Raw genomic sequence first — 25,135 nt, forward strand, 5'->3', positions numbered from 1 at the left:
TGTGTCTTCCATGTTATGGACCAACTATGATTTTAGTAAATTTTTTTCTGTCTGTATGAATTCAAGACTAAACATTATTCCAAAACTAAAATAGTGTGGTGTTACACCGTATACCTGCACTGTAAACTAAAATGATAACCATAAAGCAACAAACATATTCCCGTCAAAAATATAGTATCACATCAAATAAACAAGAGGCATCTTGAATTTCTGTTGCACAATAAACTCCTCCAGAGGAAGCAGTAATGTCAATTTTAGTTTTTTTTTTTTTTTTTTTACATTATTCAGAAACTTGAATTAAACAAAGCAATTTGATAGATTTCCCAGGAGAAGATGACTTACTTTCTGCTTCTTTAAATTTGCATATTTTGCTCACCTACATTTTATGCCAGACTTACCTAAGCAGTACTGCAAAACAACAGCAGTAATCTGGAAAAGGAAGTATAATATTTCACTGTTTTAAGTAAATTAAAACAGTGAAATTAACATTGATTTAACATTTAAGTTTGCTCCTGTGAACTGTTCTGTTTTCCGAAAAGCTCATATTTCCACTTTTCTCCGTATTCTTGTGATGATGATGGACAGCTGACATTGCTGCATGTTTGATGATGCAAACCAAAGCATTAACAGTGTAATGAAGGCAGATCTACATCCCCACAGGAGGATTCGTCTAGACTGGCAGCCTGAAAATATGACCAAAAAAAAGTCCTGTTGCCTCATTTCACAGCTTTGCATCATGTTATAAACATTTCTGTGTGTTGCTTACTCAGCTGGATTATAAGAGAGGAGAGAGGGAGGAGTATGTATTTTTGAGTGCTTACACCTGTGTTACAGTTACCTGTTTTATTTGTTCCTTTTTGTTTGTTTTTTGTTTCTCAGATAACATTTACCTAAGAAAAGGTAAGCACTCTAACAGTGTCTCTGACTAACTCACCCGCCTGGCTAACTAGTGGCTAACAATAAGACAACACTGTTAACGTTAGGCCTCAGAGCTGCATGTACAGTGTGCTTCCTCCTCCTCCTCCTCCTCCTCCTCCTCCTCCTCCTCCTCCTCCTCTTCCTCCTCCCCCTCCTTCTTTCACCTCTTTACAGGAAGTGACTTCACTGTTCAGTTGTCATGTCTTGCCTCTTGTTGCATGTGACTCGTTTTCTAGCTAAATTCAGAGTGAGTGTGACAGGCGACGACCAAGCTGTGCTGGTACGATAACAGCAGCTCAGCAACAAATGTGATGCGCTGATAAACAAGCCTCCCCTCATGTCTAATAAACAAGCTTTGTCCTTTATTTCATAAAAAATGCTTCTAGTTGACAGGTTTAGTGGAAGAAGACAAGAAAATGTACAGTGTTTTTCTTATTATCCAAATTGTTTTTGTTGATCAGTGCAAACAGACAAATACACAACAAATATCGGGCCCACAGAAAGCTTATGTGGTACAGTATATTAAGGAAAGGAGAAAGAAACAAGTAAAAAATATTAATTACAGCAGGTTAACAGTAGCTGGAAATGCAGAAAACATATGCAAACAAATAAAACAAATATGTAGGAATTTAAAGAAAACAGTTAAAAAGGCAAGATAAATACAAATATACTATCTATCTGTATTGACTCTATCTATTGACTAGTACACTGTCTTAATGTTTACTTATATCAGAAAAAGCCACATGAGTGCAGACAATATATTTCCTAACCTACCCTAAAACAGTGTTGAACAACTTGAAAATGTTAATCCTTTACTTATTAAACACAGTCTGGCCCAAAAAACAGGCCCACAAACAATATTTCGTTGAACCACTTTGAGCTTTGATTCCAGGACTCATTCACTGTGGCATAATCTCAATAAATGTCACAGCATTTACTTCTGTCCAGACTTGCATTAATTTGTGGTTAATATCTTGTACTGATGATTGGAGTTGGATCAGTGTGCAAAATCTTCTCCAACTCATCCCAAAGACTCTCAATGTGAGTCAGGTGTGGACTGTGTGGTGGCCAATCCATGTGTGAAAATGACGTTTCTTGCTCCCTAAACCAGTCTTTCACCATCTGAGCCTGACGAATCCTGTCATTGTTCAGTCTTTATGCTCTCTGGCAAATTAAGCTGTTTAAGAAATGAGAAGCTACTCACTGCATCAGTTAGGGTTAAATAATTTCTTGCAGCTGAAACATACTTATTCAGAGGAAGGCTCTTGCCTGTTTGCGTATAGTTAAAATCAGGTAGGGGGGTTATTTTTGACCAGGCAGTGTAGGTCCCTTTACTGATTACTAGAGTTTGAGCAGCTGTGGATTTTTAGAGACCGACATGATAAGCATAGTTTGGAGCAGGAAAAAGCACACAGTCAGATCATTCTGCAATATCATCCCTGCCCCTCCCACTGAATGACTGGATACTGAAAATGCATGAAGAATATTTGACATTAGCTGTCTGTCACTTCAATAGAAATAAGATAACTGTTGCACTGGACATCTAAGTGAGACATTATTTAATAAATAGATATGAAGCACAGTGTAATGAATCAGTAAATGTGGAACTGAACATCACAGTAACAGTAAAAGTTCTAGACAGGAGTGATTTATTGACTTGCTCAAAGGCAGGTTTTCCAGTAATATAATACACAGTTTGTAAAATATCCAGTGAATATCCAAAATGATTAGTTCAGACTTCTATGTTCTTGAGCTACAATCTGATTCATATATTCAATTCAGTATCAAGAACACTGTGAAAGTAGATTAACTTTACAAATTAACTCCACATGGATTAAGAAAGTGCATGAAATAACTGAAGTTTTCTCAGGACCAGTCTATAGACGCACTAACTGAAGTCCATGGCTGTTCATGTTGCAGACTGGGTCTCAGTTTCAGAACCCAGTTAGTGTAATCTTAAACCTGGTGTCTGCAGTCGGCTACATCTTCACATGTCCAGTCCTCACAGAGAAGCTACAATAGCCATCTCATTCCAAAATGTAAGAAATACTGGCCAATGTAAACAGGTCAGTTGAAAAAACAAATTTATAACAAACAGTGTTCTGTTGGAATGAGATCAAAATGACATTAATCCTCCTTTAACCCTTTGGTATCCAGGTGCGCTTTTTAGGCACACTTTGCACTTCGTTTTAAAAAACTTCATATAATTTTTCACAATTTAAATAAAGTTAGAATTCAAAACTTGTTCATTTTTGCATGATCTTTAAAATTCTGGCCACCAACTAAAATGTGCACATTGTAAACAAAAGAAAATTACAAGACTACCATCTATCTCCCAAGTGTGCCTAAAACGCACTATTTCTTCCATTTGATATGTATGATTAGGGCTGACTTTGATTTACAAAAATAAAATCAAATTAGAGCAGAAAAATAAATCAGTATATAATATTTAATAGTTTGATTTATAGGTGTGCATTTTTGGCACACTTGGTGACAGATGCTCGTATTTTTTAACATTTGACCTAGCGCCAAAAATAATAATGCAAATTAACCAGTGTTGGAGTTAATCATTGACATATGCCAGGCTGCAAAAATCAAATAATATGTGATCCACTTTTTATGTTGTATATTGAAAAAATTAATTTTTTGTGTTTTTTGCATCAAAAAATGGTTTGTTTACATTACAAACACGGCATTTAAAGGGTTAAAAAATGTGACAATTATTGAGTATTTGGTATTTTTATTTATGGCTCAAGTTGATGAAATAGAAAAAAGTGTAAAAGAATTAAAAGCAAACTGTATGAAATTTTTTTTGACATTATTCCACAAGTGTGCCAAAAAGGCACACTTGGTGCTTAGTAAGGGCCTTGCTGGACGGGATACCAGAGGGTTAAACCTCTGGTAAGACAAAACAAATGGATGGGAAAAACCCCCAAAAAAGATCAAAGGAACATAATGCCCATCACTAGTTACACATGAAACAACAGCCACGACATTTTGTAAAGTATCATATCAAATTGTGTTTATTATGAACTCAAAAACACACCCCACCTGAGGGCCCACAGAAATATCAGATGGCAGAACTTGAATCATTCTCTAACTGCTGCTGGTATTTCATGTGGCAGCATTTAGGTCTGAGAGGCAGAGATATTTTCATTATTTATTGTAGGTAATTCATTTATCTGACAGGGGTAGTTTGTTATATTTGGAAGACAGTATGAGCCTTTACCAGACTTTGAGAGACATTTTTATGTGTAAACTTGCGCCAGAAAATGCATTTATTCTCTTATAGTGCATTACACTGCAACTAAAATGTCTCCCATGAGCCTCCGTACCTTTCATATCAAGTCCCACCTCTTTTTTTTCTTTTTTTTTTTTTTCAATCTCCCAGTCCACAAGCCTAAATATTGACTGTTTTGAAAGTAGGGGAATTTGATGAATCACATAAAACAAACGTGTCTAAATCTGTCGTCAAACTTGCTTACTCACCGTTCCCTCCCTCTTCAGCCTCAGTCCTGCTCAGCTCCTCCACTTCACATGGCCCTTTTGCTAACTGATGCATTCAGCAAAGCTTTTGTGCTCATCAAATCAGCGCCCGCATTAATCAGTGTCTGTGTTTGCAAGACCAGCCCATTAGTCTGCAGCACTGCAAGCACTTCTGTTGTTTAATTTTCTAAATTTAAGACATTAAAAAGTCATTTGGAAGATGGTCATATTGTGTTGGTATTCCACCTCACTCTTAATTACTGCATAACCTCCACATCTGAATAATTGTTGACTTTTAACTTGCTTGATAATTTAAAAATATAAATAGATTTTATATCAAAATGATTAGTCTATGTCTGTTCTTTCACAATATACACATTTACAATGGATTCAGCTTCTACAAAGGTAAATCATTTACTGTGACCCTTTTTTACAGCTGGTGTAAAAAGTGGATTTCAGATTTAGTTGACATATCAGAAAGAAGACATATACAACGCTTTACTATATATAGTAATATTATGAAGAGGTGTTCAGACAGGTTGCACATGAGGTCTCTTGTGCATGTGCATGTGTATGTGTGTTTGCATGTGAGTAGGATACATTCCGTCATTCATACATAGAGCTTTTTTAGGCCTCATCACAAGTTTGGTCATGTGGTAAGGTAGCTGCTCGCTGAACAGATCCCGACAGAGCTCATTTGCATAATGAATTCACCACACTGCTTCCTGCCAGAGCCTGCTGCAGATGACACTCTGAGATAGACCTGTCCCGCGCTCTGTGTGTGTCTGAATGTGAAGCATTTTAGGAGTTTAGCTGCTATCAGACCAACAAAAACATTAAAAAATGCAAAGTGGTTATGATCAAGGTTGGGACTCCTGTCCCTGAACTGACACCGACATGTGAATTAATGATTCTGCAACACACTGTTTAACAGTCCCACTAGAGAGCTCCAACCCAGGAACTGGTCTTTTAATATCGTTTGTACTAAATCACATGTTTTTGAGTTTTTGGAGTTTTTTTTGTGTGTGTGTGTTGTGTGGTTTTCTTTAACAAACACCATATTTTTTTTTTATCCCAACATCATGTAAGTTTATCCTGTTTATTTTCATTATTCATCAAAATTGTACTATTGAAAAATTGGAGAAAAGCAGGTGTGGATTGAAATTCAGTATTTTAATTATCTTTCACAGTATGACTATTATTATTTATGCTTCTGTTCTGTTTTTAAGTTCACCATTATTTTAGCCAAATATATAATTCACTAACAAATAGAGTTTTGTTTCATACTTTTGAGGAATCTGATGCAAATCTTTCAGCACAACACAGTTTACTGCATGGAACTGCATGTCATTATTAGATAGAGGAGATTATTTGATTATTATTTGCATGCATTTGCAGTTCTGTAGAAAAATACTCTCAGCAATATATTGAAAGAGCTCTCAACTGCATTGTCTGTAAAACTCAAACAGATTTAGGGGAGGTATAGTTTGCAGTCAGAGTGAGATGCTTTTAGTCTGACCAGACCTTCCTGCACAAACCATTTACATTTGCATAACCTCACAATGCCTTTGTGTTTAAATACTACATAAGAGAGTGTGTCAGAGTGTCATTTTCATAAGTACTAAGCAACTATGAATGAAGGACACAGTGAAAGGCAGCTGACGTCAAAACACACACATCTTTTCTGTGCCTGTTCTGTTCCCTCAGGGCTCTTTGCCACTTACTGCTAATACATCAATAAGTTAATTCATGTTTACACAAACTGCTCTAATATCCCCCGGCCTGTCATGAGCAGGGCATTTAAAAATGTCAACAATATGGCATCTAAAACTGTCCAGCCAAACACAACAGCATGATGTCTTGTAATAAAAACACAAATTGCATTGTGTGACATTTTACATGTCTCCACGTGCTGCAGTGATTATGCCTATGGCCTATTTGGAAAGCCCGTCAGTTAAAGTGGAAGTAGGTAATTGTCTGAATTGACTTGGCTTTCTACCATCGTGTGTTCAGGGCAGCTCATCTCCATGCCAGCACATAATGAGTGGATAAGACAGAGGGGAATCAGTGTAATTTGCTCCCATTAACTCTGATTAGAATCTGTTGCACTGCTGTGATCGCACCTAAAAACATTGAGCTGATTTTTCTTCTTTAATACGACATGTAAGTAAAGATTTTAAACAAGCTTAGAGAAAAGAGAAGCAGCAGCATATGCAAATTCTTTTTAAATAAAAACGGTATACATTCATATTTATCGCATAGTCAATTCTCAGGGCTAGAGCCGGCTTTGGTGCAGCTTAGGGCTCTTTGGAGGAGGAGGAGGAGAGACGTTGAATAGGGCATTGACGGAGGCGGGGGTGTTTTGAAGCTCTCCTCCACCAAGGTTAATTATGCACTTATTGTTATGTGAAAGTCTGGCTTTCACCTCTGTGTGTCTTCTGCCTCCAGGATGGAAATAAAGAAAAATAGACAATTATTTACATACAAAGCACTGCAGTAATGAATCTGTAAGAAAACGGGTGGAAAAAGGGGGCAAAAAAGAGCAGGAGAGGAGGTTGAAGTTTGCATGTTTTGGCGTCTGCTGCTGCCATTAGCCTGAGCTCTAAATGCCTTCATGACTAATCTAGGAGGGATCTGTAAAAATAGTTTATCTATTTCTGCACAGGAGTGTGTATACAGTGCGTCTGTTTGTGTGTGCGTGCTTTTGCAAACGTACAGCAGCAGACGAAGCAGCGAGCAAGGAAAATAGTCTCACAGGAAAAAAGCACTATTATTTCACAGACGTACAGAAAGTGTCTGGGCCACAGAGACGTCCACTGTTCACGTTACCGTCAGATGAAAACAGCTTCTCCTGTGCTGACATTTTGATTTATTTGGCAGAAAAAGCCTCAGCTGTTGGTCTGGTTCAGACAGGACTTGTGGGGTCCAGAGCCCCAAGAGGATTTATTGATTTGTTCTTATTAGTCAATTATGTATTTAAATTCTGAGAGGCCTCAGTGGAACAGGCTGTCCACGGTATTTATTCAGAAGGAATATTATGTCCGTAATGAGAAAGTTTAGTGTCCAAAGTTACAAAAGCCAATGGCAATGTTCTTTAAAAGATATATAGTGTCTATGATAGGAGGGATTAATTAATGAAAAAGAGAAAACTGATGCAGCCTTGAATTTCAATAACAGAACAAGTGAGTCTAGCTGTGCTCTCCCAGTCACTTAAACATAAATGGAACAGAATATGAATGAACAGATTTATGAAGCATATAGAGTGAAAAGAGGTTGCTGTACCATTCACACACAAGTACTTATCAATAGCCATCCAGGAAGACCTATAGATAAGACTTAATTAACCTCATGTTTATATATATATATATATATATATATATATATATATATATATATATATATATATATATATATGTGTGTGTGTGTATGTGCATATACACAGTGTAACTGCAGAAGTAGAAATAGGGTTTATTGAGGTACAACTGTAACTTACGGGATTCATTCCTTGTTACATTTGCTCTTTAGGACATATATTGCAGTGGAGTCACCAGAACAAAATGTTGCCATCATCCTTCTCTCAGAACTTCTCTGAACCAAACATACATTTTGTGATTAACAATTATACATGTAGATTGACAGACGGATCGGTGCAGCGTCTGCAGTGATGCAGTCGCTGTACCAGTCTGTCATGGTGAAGAAGGAGCTGAGCCGAAAGGTGAAGCTCTCGATTTACCGGTCAATCTACGGTCCTACCCTCACCTATGGTCATGAGCTTTGGGTCATGACCGAAAGGACAAGATCCCGGATACAAGCGGTCGAAATGAGTTTCCTCCACAGGGTGGCTGGGCACACCGTTAGGGATAGGGTGAGGAGCTTAGTCACCAGGGAGGAGCTCGGAGTAGAGCCGCTCCTCCTCCACGTCGAGAGGGCCCAGCTGAGGTGGCTCGGGCATCTGTTTCGGATGCCTCCTGGATGCCTCCCTGGGGAGGTGTTCCGGGCATGTCCCACCGGGAGGAGACCTCAGGGAAGACCCAGGATACGTTAGAGAGACTATGTCTCTCGGCTGGCCTGGGAACGCCTCGGGGTGCCCCCGGAAGAGCTGGAGGAGGTGTCTGGGGAGAGGGAAGTCTGGGCATCCCTGCTTAGACTGTTACTCCCACGACCTGGCCTCGGATAAAACAGAAGATAATGGCTAATGGATGGATGGATGGAATTATACATGTGTATCAAATGTACACTATCTATAACAATTTAACAAATTTTATATTTACATTTAGACGCTGACAATTCAGAGGTTTAGGGAAAGATACCTGAGCTTGGTTAAATGTAGAAAATGTCTGCAAATATGTGATTAAAAAAAAACGACTCAGAATCTGTGATTTTATTGCCTAAACCAAAAAAAAAAACAGTTATAGGGGTCAGGATATAAACTGCAGGATCTAGTGGCGAATTCATTGATTCTATAAATCCATTGTCCACTCTGAACGCCTCTTCCTCCTTGAAGCAAGTGGTTGGGGTTGAATTTCAGACTCCACAAAAAAAGTTGTGGATACTTTAGTGACAAATTACTTTGAGATTATTTGTATCCATGCAAATATATTGATGTGGCGTCTGGGTTACTCAGCCCTCAGACTGGGCCTCACTGGTCAGCTCAGACTAAAGAAGCACAAAAGTGATGGGCTCCCAGGTTAAATATAGAAGATGATGTTCCACATTTTTACATTAGCAACCCATGTAGAACTTCAGTCTACTAATATAGAAACAAATGGTTTTTGTAATTTGGTTGACAAGTCAGTCCATATTTGAAGTGTCTATGATAATATAGACTATGCAACGCTTACTTAATTATACAGTGGTGGCCAAAATTATTAGAGCACCTGAAAGATCTGAAAATATTGAAGGTTTTCATCTCCAAAATATGATTTCATTTCATAATGTTCATGGATAGATGGTTGGTCTGAGAACAACAAATATCAGATGAAGTGAGTCCTATTGTTTTTGTCCACTTTTAACTTTTATATTTACTGGATGATAGGATAGGGCTTATACATTCTATGGAATCCCACTGGTGTGTCTTCAGACTCTACATCACCATCACCACAAGGAATCATCACACAAGGAACTTGATTGTATGACAGTGACATAGTCTTGTTTTTTGTAAAGAAAATTACCTAAATCTCCATATGATAGCTCTATTCTATGATATAGAGTATAGTGATGACTTTGTAGATATTTCATTTTTTTTATAGGTATTTTAATGGCCAATTTAAAAAAAAAAAAGCACACACAAAAAACAGATGAATCCTCTATTATGCCAGGTGTTCTAATAATTTGGCCACCCTTGTATCTGCACTTTTCAGGTTAAAGCTACCCTGTCATGTAAACAAATTCATAGTCTAAATTCTTAGCCTTCCTCACTGACCTTGCTGGTTCATGTGACTTATTGGTGCTTGTTATCATTTGCACGTCAGTGGTTAAATGGGCCAAAACTGGTGGCACCTGCATTGCACCTCCACTTGAAGTCTCAAAGTCCTCTGAGTATGTTTATCCAGCAGGTTTTATGTTTTCTTATTTGTTGTGGAGCCAGTTGAAGTTCAGTTTAAAAACAAGGGCACAACTGTGATGTATATTTGAACAGTGCATATTCAAGTGTGTGCATTGTGGATATTTCTGGACTCAAAATCCTCATTGAGCTTGTAAAATACAATGTGTGCACTGGTTTAAGGCCAGTTTTAAATACTTTCCACACCTCATTTTTGGCACTAAATGAGGAAAATGTGAAAAGCCTTTGAATCTGAATTCACCTTGTTTCATTTGCAGCAGTATTGTGCTTCAGTGCGTTTCACTTTCGCTTTAGCTTGATGCTAATCGGTGCTGCAGGGAACGTCAGTTTCCACCTTGTGTTGTAGTCATTCTGCAACTGTGACTCATTTGGCAACGTTTCAGTGATTCCAACAAGTGTCTGAGTTTGTGGAGGTTTTTCTGTGTAAATCGCTGACTAACAGGAAAAACATGCAGCACAGTAAAGGCCACTCAGCACCTTCCTCTGCCTCAGAATAGAAGCTCTGCATTTTTGAATAGACGGAGGGCGGGTAAAGGAGAGGGGCTGATATTAGGAAAGCAAATGTAAAGCTCCAGCAATACACGGACACTCAAATTATATAAGGCTTTGGTACTGTGGGAAACAGGAAGTAGACAAAAACCACATGTCCCGATGCAAATTTACTGGAATTTGCTTCTTAGCATGACTTTGGAGCTCTGGTCCTTCTGCTGTTCACTGTGTGTGTTTATATTGATGTGGTTTAAATCCTTGTGCATCTGCTAAGACTTGATAAGTGACCATAAACTTAATTCCTAACAGTGCATTGAGTCAAGTGACTATGAATACTTTAAATCCCATCATATCTAGACAATAAACTGAACTAAATCAAACATCAGCAAATTAATTGCAGCTAAAGCAACTATGTTGATAATCCAAAGCCTTCATAATGTAAAGCTCCCAAATGTCAATGTTTTTTTGAATTTATGTTTTAGTGAATTGGATATTTTAGGGGTTTAAACTATGGGCAGGACAAAAAGTCTTTTCATTGTTTTGTGATTTTTTTTTTATTTTTTATGGACTTTTATTCAATTGAAAAAATACATGGGAGATAAATCACTAATGAAAATGTTAATTAGGTGCAGCCATAGAGTTTCATTTTTTTGCTGTCATCCAGAATGCCTGAAAATACATGCAAGCATTTGTCTGGTCTATATATATGTGTATGTATATATATATACACGTATATAAGACTCCTCTTACCTCCTGTGTTCCTTGTCTGTGGTGAATGAAACATCCTGATCCATAGCCATGTTAACATCATGAAATCACTCATTTCTATTGTAATCTGGGAACATACTTGATATTCAGAGGATAAATTCCCAAATTCTTCTGTGTGAACCTGGCTACACTTAATTTTAGAGAAAAAAATCTTAAGAATAGATAAGGAATTCATTGTAATTTTGAAGCATATTTGTATTTCCACTCGTTTATCACCATTCTCTGACATTTTTCCAGAGAATGGTGATTTCTGTGTTGGATCCTTTTTATTGTCTTGTTGAATCTGATGTTTTCTGTGTTTGATTATTATTTATCTTCTGTCACAAATTGAACCTGTGGACTCATGGTCTTAATCTGAACAGTCAGTTTGATTTCATGTATCATTTACTGCTCAAAGGGGAAGTAGATGAGTAACCTTTGGTATCTAGAACTCCAGATGAAGCCAGTTTCTGTTTCTGCTGCTGATCTCATGTACATGATCTGTAAATAAACAAACAAACAAAGCTCTCTCTTTTATATCATAACACAAAATGACTCAAACCACATTAGTCAGTCTTGTTATTTTAATCTATTATTTCTGTATCTATAAAATCCCCTTAATAACTTAAAACTTGAGGTTGTAAACCCCATCCCCCTATTTTGACGTAAAACTGTAGTGTCTCCTATTTTTAATATGGTATATGCATGCTGTCATGCATGCTTTTTCCTTTCACCTACCCTTAAACACCACCCACAGTTACTAATTTACCACGACACTACAGCATTGTGTGCACACTACATACTCTTCTTTTTGTGCATGCATGTGTTTTCAGTCTTTGTGTTTTGTTTTTGTGTCTTTACAGCCATCAAAGAGAAGTACAGCGACTGGACTGAGTTCCTGGTCCAGGATTTGACCGGCTCCAGGACGGCTCCAGCAAACCTGTTGGAGGGGGTCAGTTCATAAATCTTGGCATTACTTGTCTGGCTTTCTGCCTCGACATCTGCAGACAGGTTTTGTCTGGTGTTAACATTCAGACAAACTGATCAGTTGACTGTTGCAGTTTCACCTTTTATATAACACGTCACAAATTTGTCAGAAAACACAAACCAAGACCTAAGATCTGAGTGAATCCTTCTTTTAGTCTTTACCCTCAGCCCTCACCACAGGGTATTGTCATCAGTTCGTCGTCTGTCTTTCCGTCCGCCTATCCATCCGTTTGTCCGTCCATCCATATGTGCAAAAACTTTGGTTGGACTGAAGGCCGAGGGTTTTCAAGTGTGGGCGTGTTGTGTTTCTTTCTTGACATCAGGGTTAAATCCACTTCACAGACTTGCAGGTTCGTCTGAAAACTGTAGCCAAAATATGTCAATAGAATAGAATAAAATAGAATAGAGCAGATTTTTCATGTCATTTTACAATGGCTATACAATAAACCTAGGTAGAGCTTACCCTCTTCAGTGCAACAGAGTAAATAAAAGGAAGAACAGCTTTAAATAAGACATCCAATAAAATCGGAACGTTCAATAAAATTGGTGAGTTAATAAAACATTCATTAAAAATAGTTGGTTTTAGGGCATTTTCACACATGAAAACAGAACAAGTTCATGTTTTCATATTGGTTTTTTTTGTTTTGTTTTGTTTTGTTTTTGTTTTTTGTTTTTTTGCAGGGACCAAAAAAGTCCCACACAGAATATTTCACTGGATCCCTCTCAGCTTTGATGATAGACACTTTCATTGTGGTGTCCTTTGTGCCACACAATGCTTATGCAATGCCACAATAAATGGCACAGCATTTACTTTCATCCAGGGTTCCGCTTATTAATCACCAAGATCTTGTACTGATGATGAGAGATTCTGACCTTTGTGTTAAGTCTTAAAGTAAAGCAGTGTGCATATATTTGGTCACACTGTAAACGAAGTGAACCGTGAAGCTGCAACCACCTCTTCTGGGTGAACCAATGAGAGGCGGTTTGATCCACAGTGTGCTCTTGGGGAGGTTTGGCACCTGCAAATATGGTTTGGTTAAAAAAGAAAAAGCTGCATTTCCAAACAAGGTGGATAGGAAAGCTCCCTAAGTCATAAATTGCTATTTTTATTCTATTGGACTTAGGCCAAGATTAAAATTCAAAGTGCACGTCCAGTACATTTTTCCTTGTGGTATTTGTGTCTTTGTCAGTTAACATCATCAGGCTCATTTGTGAAAGTTACTTTCCTTCTGAAAAGTTTTATTTTAATAACATAGTTCATGATAAACCAGGTGATTGACATCTGTAATCTGTAATAACAATTGCCATCAAAGTTCCTACGCGTTTCTACATGTGAGGAGGATTTGGCAGCTGGCTGGTTGGGACCTGTGACGTCTACGTGTCTCTGTGATGCAGACACTCATCTGTTTATCATTCAGTCAGTCATATCTTCAGATCATCAGTTTATTGATGTAGGACAAAAGGTTAAGAAAGGGAAGCTCGTGCACTTTGGTTTATCTGCAAACTATGAAACTATGGACACTGAGGAACCTGTTTTCATCCAAAGTAAATATTTGGACATGTTTTGCATCTGAAATGAAATGCATACTTTTCAGTGTTCTTTTTTAATTCAGCATCCTGCAAGAAAATAGAAGTTTATTGAACTGAAAATGTTTTCTTTTAATTTTGAGGTCCACCTAATATTAAATTTACCCCCAAAAATCATAAAATTCCCAAAAGTATTCCTAAAATATACATGAAAAATATTATTTGCAGTTAACTGAAATGACATTTTCAGTCCCAAGTCATTCCACCTCTGTTGTAGCTAAAAATACCATCTGAAGCAGTGTTTTGCAATCATCATTCAGCCCAGTTAATTTACTTTTTGGCATTAAATTTTGTTCAACATTACAACAGAGGCAGTTTTCCAATGAGCCCACACTGAGATTATGCATTATCTGTTGTGAAAAGAAATTAGAGTGCATCATTAGATAAATACCAGAATCTTTAGTGACATTAAACAGAGAACATGGTCCTATGCAAAGTAAGGAAGTATGTGAGGTCATATCAGATAAAAGAAACCACTTTGTGCCCGTTTTTCGTTTCTCAGAAATGGCATAACTCTCTGACGGCTTCTTGCCTGGAGCTTAGTGCAAGTTCCCTTCTGTGTATGGTTCTTGCTGTTCAGACTACTTCTTTCATCTGCTAAAGATTAAGGTGTTAAAGTTTCTGTTGTGCAGGGTGTCGACATAAGATCTTGGAGGTCGGGGTGTTTATTAACACCATTTAAGCACTGAGATGTTCCCATAGCTGAGTTTTTTCTTTTTCAGACCTATAAACATTGCAGTGGAGTTGGTTCCTTATGTCAAGAAATTCATGTTTAATGTTACAAATTTGTAAAACAGAAATATACACCAATGGTACTCTATATATGTCACTATAAGTATTTGAACAGGAGAAAAATCCTCACACATAAAAAAGTAGAGGTACAATTTTCTTCAATAAATTAAAAACATTAAAAACTAGAAGCACTCGGAGAGCGCAGACCTCCGCCAAGGCTGATCAGTGGCCCCCCCCGTGGGCCCCCCCACCCCCGATCACCACCAAAATTTAATCATTTCTTCCTTATCCCATCTCCAACAAACCCTGAAAATTTCATCCAAATCTGTCCAGAACTTTTTGAGTTATGTTGCACACTAACGATCAGTGCCCCCCCCCCCGATCACCACCAAAATTTAATCATTTCTTCCTTATCCCATTTCCAACAAACCCTGAAAATTTCATCCAAATCTGTCCTTAACTTTTTGAGTTATGTTGCACACTAACGGACAGACAAACAAACAGACAAACAAACAAACAAACAAACCCTGGCAAAAACATAACCTCCTTGGCGGAGATAACAAACTAAATTTCTAACTAATGGCAATTATGACTATCACTTTCTAACACATAGTTAATATTGTGAAAGGTTTTATTTTATCCCAAAGGATTATCTTTAAATCCTAACTGTAAACTTGTAGCCTTTGTGTAGTAGTTTTGGAACCTAAACCAAACCCAGTAGTTTGCAACTGTAAAGTAGAATAAAATAATGAAAATGTCATACCAGACACCACTAACATGAAACATTTTTTTCTGTGTGTGTTAAGTATATTATTTAGTGTATGATGGTGATGGTGCCCATGGTAGTTGTGTTCTTTATTAATAGAAAATAATCATGATGATCATTATTTAAATGCACATTAAGTGAAATATTGATTGTTTTTTTGTTGCACATTGTATCTCATATTAAAAAAACATTTGCATAGTTGTTTCTAGTCAGCCAATGTTATCATTTCAGTGACTATAAATGTAACATTAGTTTTATTCAAGCAATGAGCATTAGCCATGAAATCACTGTTTTCGTTAATTTATTGCACTTGTTGGTAATTTATGGTACTTTAATGAACTGTTGAGTTAAGTCAGGTGATAAGAGTGTATTTTGATTTGATGAATTATTCAGACAGGATGAGTTTATCGTTACAAAATGCTGGAATCTGCATTTAAGCTACGGTGGGAATACAGAATCATGTTGGATAGGTGTTATTTATTGATGAACTGAATAGATTCTTATTAACCAATCCACCATCAGACTCCTACCATCAAATGTTAATTGTCCTGCAGCTCATGACTGAAAAACATAGACATGACCCTGTTTACAGGTTTCTCGGTATAACTCCTTGTTTCTTTGTGAGTGTTAGAAGCTACTTTTAGCCCTCACTAAATGTCTCCTTGATTATCAGTGTTGGTATTAGTAATTTAGCAATGACTTTCTCACATTATCTTGTCTTGTGCTTCTGTAACATTTGAATTTTCCCTTTGGGGATTAATAAAGTACATCTTATCTTACATTGTAGCTACAGTAATCAGTATTTTCTGTATAACTTTAGTTTCCCACATTGTTTTAAATTGATGCCATGCTGCCTGTTGATTTGGCCTTTTTCAGTTACTCTTGTTATTTCCCCAGTTTTAGCCTATGATTGTAGTCTAAATACAGAACAAAAATGCAGTTCAAGGCGAGATAAAATGCTGGTGTGTGTGTTTTTGTGTGATGTACTTTGGGGAAAAAAAACAAACTCCAACCCTCGTCTGTACGTCCTTCAGCCTCTTCGAGGGAAAAACACAGTGGATCTGATCACCGAAGGCTCGGTTTTAGAGCTTCAGGACGTCTCAGATCCTTTCCTTTACTGGCCAGTTCACGTCATCCAGAACGTCGGAGGCAGACTCCGCCTTCGCTATGCTGGTGTTTCTGATGACCATGAGGCCCAGGACATGTGGATTTTCTACCTGGATGTTAGGCTCCGCCCTCTGGGTTGGGCCCTTGAGAATCACCTCAGTTTAGAGCCACCGACAGGTGAGAACTTAAAACTGTTACCTACATTGTTAAACAGAATGTTTTTCTACATGATTTGGACTTGAATTTTAACATTGTAAATGTGAGGACAGGAATTGAGGTTTCAAAAGCTTTTGTACCTGATGGTGCAGTTTGTGCCATTTATTAAACTAATTTTTAATCTTAGGAGCTATAACTTTTAGGTATAATTATTATACCATGAAATGGCCATTCCTGAAGGATTTTATGCTCCAAAGGCGTTCATACCCTGCCTCTGCTCCTCAGAGTTCAAGTCTTTAAAGAGCACCCCCGACTGGCAGAAGGCTCAGGAGGATGCTCAGTGTGATGGACAGACCAGACCGCTGCCTCTCGAAGTGTTCAAGGTGAAACTTTACAATAATATCTACTCTTTACAAAGTGTGTATGTGTTTTGCAAACAACCTGAAGGACTCCAAGACTGACATTATTGTATTACCATTGCCTCAGGTTAAAGATAACTAGCGCGTTCCACGGGTTCTAGATGGGGTAGATAATAAATTTATCTCTGATACAGTTCATTCCTTTTCTTTCTTGGTAAATTCCACTGGCATTTTCAGTTGAATAACCTCTCAGCTGGCATGTCTGTTTCTGCACATGAAATTTGACACCATGGCAACGTGGCCCTATTGTTTATCTGTTTTTAGGTAATCCACTTCAATTCTATGATTCTATGTTTCTGGGCAAGACTTTTGTCAGGCTATTGTATTCCAAAATGACTAATATCTCCTAAAATATTGATCCTATCAACTTGCCGTTTTCACTAGTCTCTCCCTTGGCTTAAAATACATAAGTATGCCAAACTGCAGCAGTCAGCTCTTTCTGGATTTTGTGCGATACCTGAGACACACAGGCTCACACACAGTCAACTTCCCTTTATAATATAGGATGTGATTATTATTTATGTTTGTAATATAAACTCTGAGATCTGACATAAGGTATATATGAAACACAATTTATTTAATTAGGAGGTGTGCTTCTGACAGTGACAGCCATATTAAAACTGGGTTAAAGGTTGAATGCATCCAAGCAAATAATTTCTCCTGAAGTATGTATGTCTGAAGGCTGAAATCAAACTTTTCAAAAAAAAAAAAGAAAGAACAGTTGAGACAAATGAGATAATCCACACGAATGACAAAAGAAACACACATATATCTATTTTATCGTGTGTGTGTGTGTATATATATATATATGTATATATATATGTGTATGTGTGTGTGTATATATATATACATATATATATATATATATATATATATATATATATATATATATATATATATATATATATATATGTATATATATATATATATATACATACATACATATGTGTATGTGTGTGTGTGTGTGTAAAACCATTATTCTGAGGTACAGACAGTTTTCCATTAAAAAAAATATTTGTGGATGATTTCTTTCTTGAGTAATGCAGCTTAACTGTCAAGATGTTTTTCCTGAAACATGTTTATTTTCTAACATTTTGCACAAGCAGCAGACACTTAACAAACAACATAAATTAAATTTTCATCAGCCTTAGATCTAAAGGAAACCAGAGACACAGCACAAACTACAAAAGTCTGAATCGTTTAGATCGAGTTTTTAAAAAAAAGAAAATAACCTCTATTTTTGGTATCAGTGTGTGTGTGTGTGTTTCCTAATGATCCTAATGAGATAAAACATCTTCCACCTTTTCCTTAAATGCTAAACTGGGAATAACATTCTACCATACTTCATTCATTACATGCCCACCCAGCAGGCTGTGCATGACCTACATTGTTTTACGTGTGTGTGCGTTATTGGAAGTGGAGCACATTTGTCTATAAGTCTTGACTTTACTGTGTCAGGACCACGTAGACCTGCCCAAGCACTCCTTCAAGGCGGGAATGAAGCTGGAGATGGTTCCTCAGTGGGAGGAGCTCCATATCTGCCCTGTTTCTGTCACCAAGGTGAGTCAGACTCTGAAAACAATGTCTCATCTGAAAAAACATTAAGCAGCCTCCTCTCATGAGTATTCTTCAGCTGCCTTTAATAAAGCAGCGTTAGATTTTTAACCATGTGGTTTCCCAAGGAAGTAACATGGTCCTCTGGGTTTTAGGCTTCCACTGAAATGCCAGCGAACTTTTCAGTTTGTTTTACTTCTGTTTGTTTCTCAGTACAACCAACAACTTTCATTTTATCTTGGCTTTTTTCTAGTTCTTTTTTTTTTGCTTTCTTCTAGCTTCTCTTTAGTATTTCCAATGGTTAAATCTTTGAAATCATGTGTTTAAGAAAAATAAATCCTGCCTTTTGTCTTACTAAAAGACAGAAATATTTGGTGTTTTACATGTCACAGTAAATAAAGAACACCATGCCTCACGGTGTGGGAGAAATCGTCTATTGTTTTGGAAATGTTAAAACAGCAATTTTACCACAAACCTTTGAATTGTGGATCTCTGAACAAAAGTACAAAGGTCAGTTTTTCCAGCATTTTTAGGGTTTTAACGTGTCCAAATAAATACATATTTTGTAAATTCAAAAGAAAGAAATAAACTTATAGTATTTTGTATTGCTAATATTTAGATTTGCTTAAAAAGGACATGTTTATTGTTGTGTCTAAGTCTGAAGAGGTCATGAAGCAAATTAACACACGTTAAACCCAAAGTTTTAATGACGTCTCACTGGACTGACATCCCTCTTTTTTTGCAGGTCTACAATGAGATCTATTTCCAGGTCACAATGGATGATCTGTCCGCTGATACAAAGCCACGCTCTGTGGTTTGCCACTCCAACTCACTGGGCATCCTGCCCGTCCAGTGGTGTCTGAAGAATGGTGTAAGTCTGGAGCGACCCAGGGGCTACGAGGGCCAGGACTTCGACTGGGCCGACTACCTGAAGAAGACAGCGACTGAAGCTGCTCCTGACACCTGCTTCCCTGATGTAAGACCATCTTTAATCCTTTTTACACTGCCTAAGAGTCCGCTTTCATTTTAGATTCATCACAAAAAAAGAGATTGAAAGTTATTTAATGTTTGTAGCCAAAGCCAGTGTCTGTACAAAAACACTGAAGGATTTTTAATGCACAAACTGCAGATATTTTATGCAGTAGTCATGCTTCTCTGTTTACTGAAGTAACCACTAGTTTCTTTCGTTTACATTTGTTAATGTCAGCTATTTTTTTTTTTTTTTTCTTTTTCTTTTTATGGGCTCAGCTGGCTGACAGGCAGCTGTCTATACCGATAAGGCAGCAGCCGACACCAACTGTACTCCCAGTCATCATTGCCCATTTTTCTAACACCTTTGCTTGTGTATCCTCTTTTATTTGGGCATTTTACCAGGGAGTATCTCACACTACTTTTTTTTTTTTTTTGTCCTACTTGTCTTGTCCAGCGTTCTAACAGCAGAATGGTAGTCTGGTTCCTTTTGGTGCTGAACAAATTTGCTTTGCCAAGGGTAACTTCATAAAGTATATGAAGTGCCCTTTGATATTCTACTGAGTTTATTATGAGTTTTGTTGAACCACATTTCGATGCCGGACCTGACATGGGGGGTGGGGGTGGGGGGGTAGAATAAGGGGAGAGAACAAGAGAGAAGAAGGTGGCGAAGACCCTCACAAGAAAGTATCAACAATACAAACAGCAACAACCATGGAGACAATTATAATGGTGACAATAACTACAACCAGAACTGAGTAAACTGGGCAGAAGAGAGAGAAAAAAACAAAACAAAACAAACAAAACTACAAAAAAAAACAAAAAAAAACACAACAATGAGATACATAAGACCTATGAAATGAAGAATATAAGAAAGCATGAACAAAATGTCGTATGCCACATTCGCACAAATAATACCTATAACAAATAATACCAGAAACAAATCAAAAACAAAACAAATCTCAGCCATTAAATACCTACTTTACAAAATATCTCCTTCTTTATAAATGGCTCCAGGGCTTAAAATAATCTTCCCATCTATGATTGTTTTAGAAATATATTATGAGAATATTGTCAATATTCCAAACCAAACAACAGAGCTGTCTTACACAGATTGTAACCAGAGCTATTTCATATGTAGATATATGTATTGATCTTTTTGTCTTTAAGGGTTAAATACCCAAGTGTTTATTACAGTTTAATATACACAGTTATAAATGCATAGTACTTAGGGGATAACTTGTAATTTGAATGTAGTTTCCGTTATCCCAGGTTCGATTTTTATTCTAGATGTTAAAATATGTGTCATGTGCTGTTCTGTTTCTCCTCTACCTGGCCCCAAATGTGTGTGTTCAGACTTGGCAGAACAGAGGCTTCGCCAAGGACATGTGGCTGGAGGCAGTGAACCCTCGTCGTCCGGCCGAGGTGTGTGTGGCTCAGATCACACAGGTTAGAGGACGCCTGCTGTGGCTGCGACTGGAAGGTACAGACCTGTGTGTGTGTGGAGGATTAAGTGTCAGAGGCCTCCTGCTGTGGCTCAGTTTGACTATAAAAGCCAGTGTGTTTGTATGTGTGTGTGTGTGTGTGTGTGTGTGCGTGTGCGTGTGTGTGTGTGTGACAGCCCCCTCCTCACCCCTCCCTCTCTCTGCTGTCTACCTGTCTCCAGGTGTGCCGAAGCCCCTGTCAGAGTGCATCGTTGATGTTGAGTCAATGGACATCTTCCCTGTCGGATGGTGCGAGGCAAACACTTACCCTCTGACCACTCCTCTCAAACCTGTCTGTATGTACACACGCACACACACACAAATACACACACTCATTCTGTTTAAGGACTGACAGCTTGATGCAGGCTCTTCTAAATCTGTCTCTTCCACAGGCCAGAAGCAGAAGAAGATAGCAGTGGTCCAGCCAGAAAAACAGTAAGAAACACAAACATTTATAGGATGCATTCAAAGGGTGCAGTTCATCTCCACAGTGATGGAAGAAATTCAAGTCAAAATAATGAGTTGGTACTTCAAAATGAGGACTTAATATGTCAGAACTAAGTCATCAAGAGAAATGTTTCATTGTTATTTATATCCTTCTGAGAATCAGCAAGGCATTTTTGTCCTCTGTAGAAGATGACTTACTTAAAAACACTGTCCACTGCAAAGGACATTCCATTAAAAAAAAAAAAAAAGTACAAAAAACCCCCCAAAAACCTGTTGCATCATACTGTTTTCAATAAAGACAACTATTTACTGTAAAAACAAACAAAAAAATGTACTTTCCTTGGTCTCAGAAGGATATAACTGAATGTTAGCCTCCTTCTCCCATACTACATGACAGAATAACATCTGAACTGCAAATAATCACAGAATATGACAAGTTTTAACAGTCATATATTGTTTTATGTGGCATTTCCTTTTGAATGGTTACCATTTTAATGTCACATCAGTTCCTTATGCTCACAGGTTTGACCAAAACAATTTGTCTCCAAAAACAATGTTGCAAAGACTGTCAATTCATCCTCCACTCAGTGCCAATAAACACAAGTGTGATTTGTATACAAAACTTCACAAACAATTCAGAGAGAATGTTTTCCAGAATAAAAGTGGATGGTGCCAGACCTATCTGCAGGGCTGGCACAGCACACACATTTGTCTCAATGTATATATTACAGTCTGTATAGTGTACCTCACCCTCACCTACCCAGTACAGAAAAACACCCACAAAAATATGTCATTATTTTTGTTTATTGTTTTTTAATTTCTTCTCAGAAACTAACTTGTAATTTTGAGATACTATGTCATTACGAGACAGTCTCTAGGTTGATTCTCAGATTTGATTCTTTGATTCTTAACTCATTAAGTTACAGTTTCTTTTTTTCTATCAATGTGTTGGACATGGGCTTCTATTTTTTTTTTTTTGTTAGAAATATATTCCATTATTTCTCTCATTTTTGGTCATAGTATCAAAACATTTATCATCTTGTACAGGGTGGGGAAGCAAAATTTACAATGAACATTTAGTTGTTTTTTCTCAGCAGGCAGTACATCAGTTGTTTTGAAACCAAACATATATTGATGTCATAATCATACCTAACACTATTATCCATACCTTTTCAGAAATTTTTGCCCATATGAGTAATCAGGAAAGCAAACGTCAAAGAGTGTGTGATTTGCTGAATGCACTCGTCACACCAAAGGAGATTTCAAAAATAGTTGGAGTGTCCATAAAGACTGTTTATAATGTAAAGAAGAGAATGACTATGAGCAAAACTATTACGAGAAAGTCTGGAAGATACTATTAAAGAAGAATGGGAGAAGTTGTCACCCGAATATTTGAGGAACACTTGCGCAAGTTTCAGGAAGCATGTGAAGGCAGTTATTGAGAAAGAAGGAGGACACATAGAATAAAAACATTTTCTATTATGTAAATTTTCTTGTGGCAAATAAATTGTCATGACTTTCAATAAACTAATTGGTCATACACTGTCTTTCAATCCCTGCCTCAAAATATTGTAAATTTTGCTTCCCCACCCTGTATATCCTTAAAAATAAAGTTACAAAATGTTCAATAGTCAGAGCTTTCACATGTGATGCCAAATATCCCTTTGACATGATATTAGATATAATCTGAAACCACCTTTTGCTCCGAACTACTTACTGAAGCTTTATTGTGTGGTGCCAGTGTGACCAAACATCTTATTTACCTTTTATTGATGTTCAGTGAATTGATCAGAGCTGTTACTTGGTTTCTATTCATACATGGACACAACAGAGATGACAAATGACTCATATTTGTCAGTGATAACAATGAAATGATCCATTGAAAATGAAACTGAAATATTGGTCACATGTACCAGTGTATCAGTGCTATGTATCTATGAAGCTGGTCAGAAAAAAACATTTCATTCACAGATATTTTTGTTTTCTATATTCCACCTGTTAGCCCAAAACTTACAAAGGTTTCTTTAGAATACCCCCCAGGCCTGTCTGTCACTCTGTGTAACTTCAAGGCATTCATTGTAACAGTAGCTTTTTAGGGCTGAAATGACCTCCCCAGGGCACTGGCCGACTATGTTGACAAACGGCGTGTTTCAGTGTTGGCTGTTGAGGAGCTTCAAACAGCGCTCTGAGAGGAGGAAACTCAGGGTTTCAGCAGCACTTTGTCACCTTTCATCTAAAACCTCTAATTCAATGTCTCACCTTCAGGGGAATCTTTTCATCAATAGCTCATCACTTTGCTTTCTTTTCTACTACACCTACTTCTATGTGTGACTCAGACTGTAGTAGCTGTTTGTACACTGATCGGTTGAGTGTGTGTTCATGTGGTTGCTGTGTGGCTTCGTGCTCTGATTAGATCAGTTGTATGATTTCTATTGTCGAGTCTGACTGGATTGGTTGCTTTTTCCTGCAGGTTCGTTCAGTCGCAGCTGATGGAGACGAATCCTGTCAACCACTGCCAGCCTGTCCCCATGGAAACAGGTAATCAAAAGCCACATTACTGATGATTTATCTGCAGTAATTAATGCTAATGAGGCGCTCGGCACTTTCTGATATTCAGCTTTCACTTCGTTTCAACTTTCTCACTTTCTTTTAAGATTCTTTTTGAAGACAATGAAAACATAACACTGTTCTGCTGTCAGTAGTTTTCCTTTTAATGGGTTTTTGCCATTTATTGTGTTTTAATGAACACAAGAAGGAAAACGCAAATGAGTCAATTTATGATTTTTCAATTCCCATCATTGTGACAGCTGAACCTTTTTAGTAATTTCTCAAACAATAAGCCTACATTTTGCAGGTTCAACATTCTCAGATCTAATCATTTAAAGACTTTTCTAGGTATGAATAATTATAGTAATTTAGACTATTTAGCAGCTGAAATAAGTCATATAAACCCCTCAATTTCCACATCCCCCTTATATCTAAGAAAACAAAAGAAAATCAGGCATTTTCCATTTTAGTCTTTCAAATATTTTGTATTTATTTGACAAAATGATTTTTTTGTAATAAAGTTAAGGCGTGGTTTCCTTTACACAACTGGATTTATTTCCTCCATTAAGATGACCTCTTACTTGTCAGGTTAAGGAGAAACCTGGTTTCTGTTTGCAGCGTAGGGGGTTTTGACAAACTTAAATTCCCCAGTCAGGTTCCTCCAGGAGAATTCACATTTACCATGAATGTACATAATTGGGTTTCCCAGCTTGATGAGTTTTACAGTATGAGAATGGGGAAAAAACCACAGAGTATAACAAATGAATCTTCATTTATAAATCTGCTCTGGTTCACATTTTGAGGATTAGAATGTCCATTGTTTACTTCTCTGATGCTGTTGTTTGTACAGGGAACATCTTGTTAAATCTGAATGTTTATATTTGTTATGAATGACATTGTCCAGAACTAGCTTACTAATCACACATGGTTTTCACTTTTAATACAAACACTTTCTGTTGGTGTTGGTGACACCCTGGGCAACCTGTTTCAACCACATTTAAGATTAATATTAAAAAGAGAATAGGGTTTTACCATCTAAAATGAAGGGCTCCAGATTGTTGATGAACAGTCTAACTCAAAAATGTTTGTACTTTGCGATTTAGATGTAGTTAATGTGGTAAAAGTGAAACAACCAGTGTAGTATGTCATTCCAGTCTGGGAAAAGCAGCTTTGGAGA

General features: G+C 37.3%; 1 protein-coding gene across 4 annotated transcripts in view; it reads left to right on the forward strand.

The window, feature by feature from the left end:
* The window catches only part of sfmbt2 (Scm like with four mbt domains 2), a 53,130-nt gene that overhangs the window by 19,585 nt on the left and 8,410 nt on the right, over positions 1-25,135 (forward strand). For 3 of the 4 annotated variants that reach the window (XM_030150082.1, XM_030150083.1, XM_030150085.1), the window contains 10 exons: positions 880-900; positions 12,067-12,155; positions 16,310-16,559; positions 16,824-16,921; positions 18,416-18,517; positions 19,257-19,487; positions 20,837-20,963; positions 21,147-21,260; positions 21,357-21,399; positions 23,882-23,949. In XM_030150082.1, the coding sequence (XP_030005942.1) occupies positions 880-900; positions 12,067-12,155; positions 16,310-16,559; positions 16,824-16,921; positions 18,416-18,517; positions 19,257-19,487; positions 20,837-20,963; positions 21,147-21,260; positions 21,357-21,399; positions 23,882-23,949 (1,143 nt within the window). The remainder of the gene's footprint in view (positions 1-879; positions 901-12,066; positions 12,156-16,309; positions 16,560-16,823; positions 16,922-18,415; positions 18,518-19,256; positions 19,488-20,836; positions 20,964-21,146; positions 21,261-21,356; positions 21,400-23,881; positions 23,950-25,135) is intronic. The other variant, XM_030150084.1, reaches the window with a different exon arrangement.

This window comes from Sphaeramia orbicularis, chromosome 12 (genome assembly GCF_902148855.1).
Source record: "Sphaeramia orbicularis chromosome 12, fSphaOr1.1, whole genome shotgun sequence".
Classification (NCBI taxonomy): Eukaryota; Metazoa; Chordata; class Actinopteri; order Kurtiformes; family Apogonidae; genus Sphaeramia; species Sphaeramia orbicularis.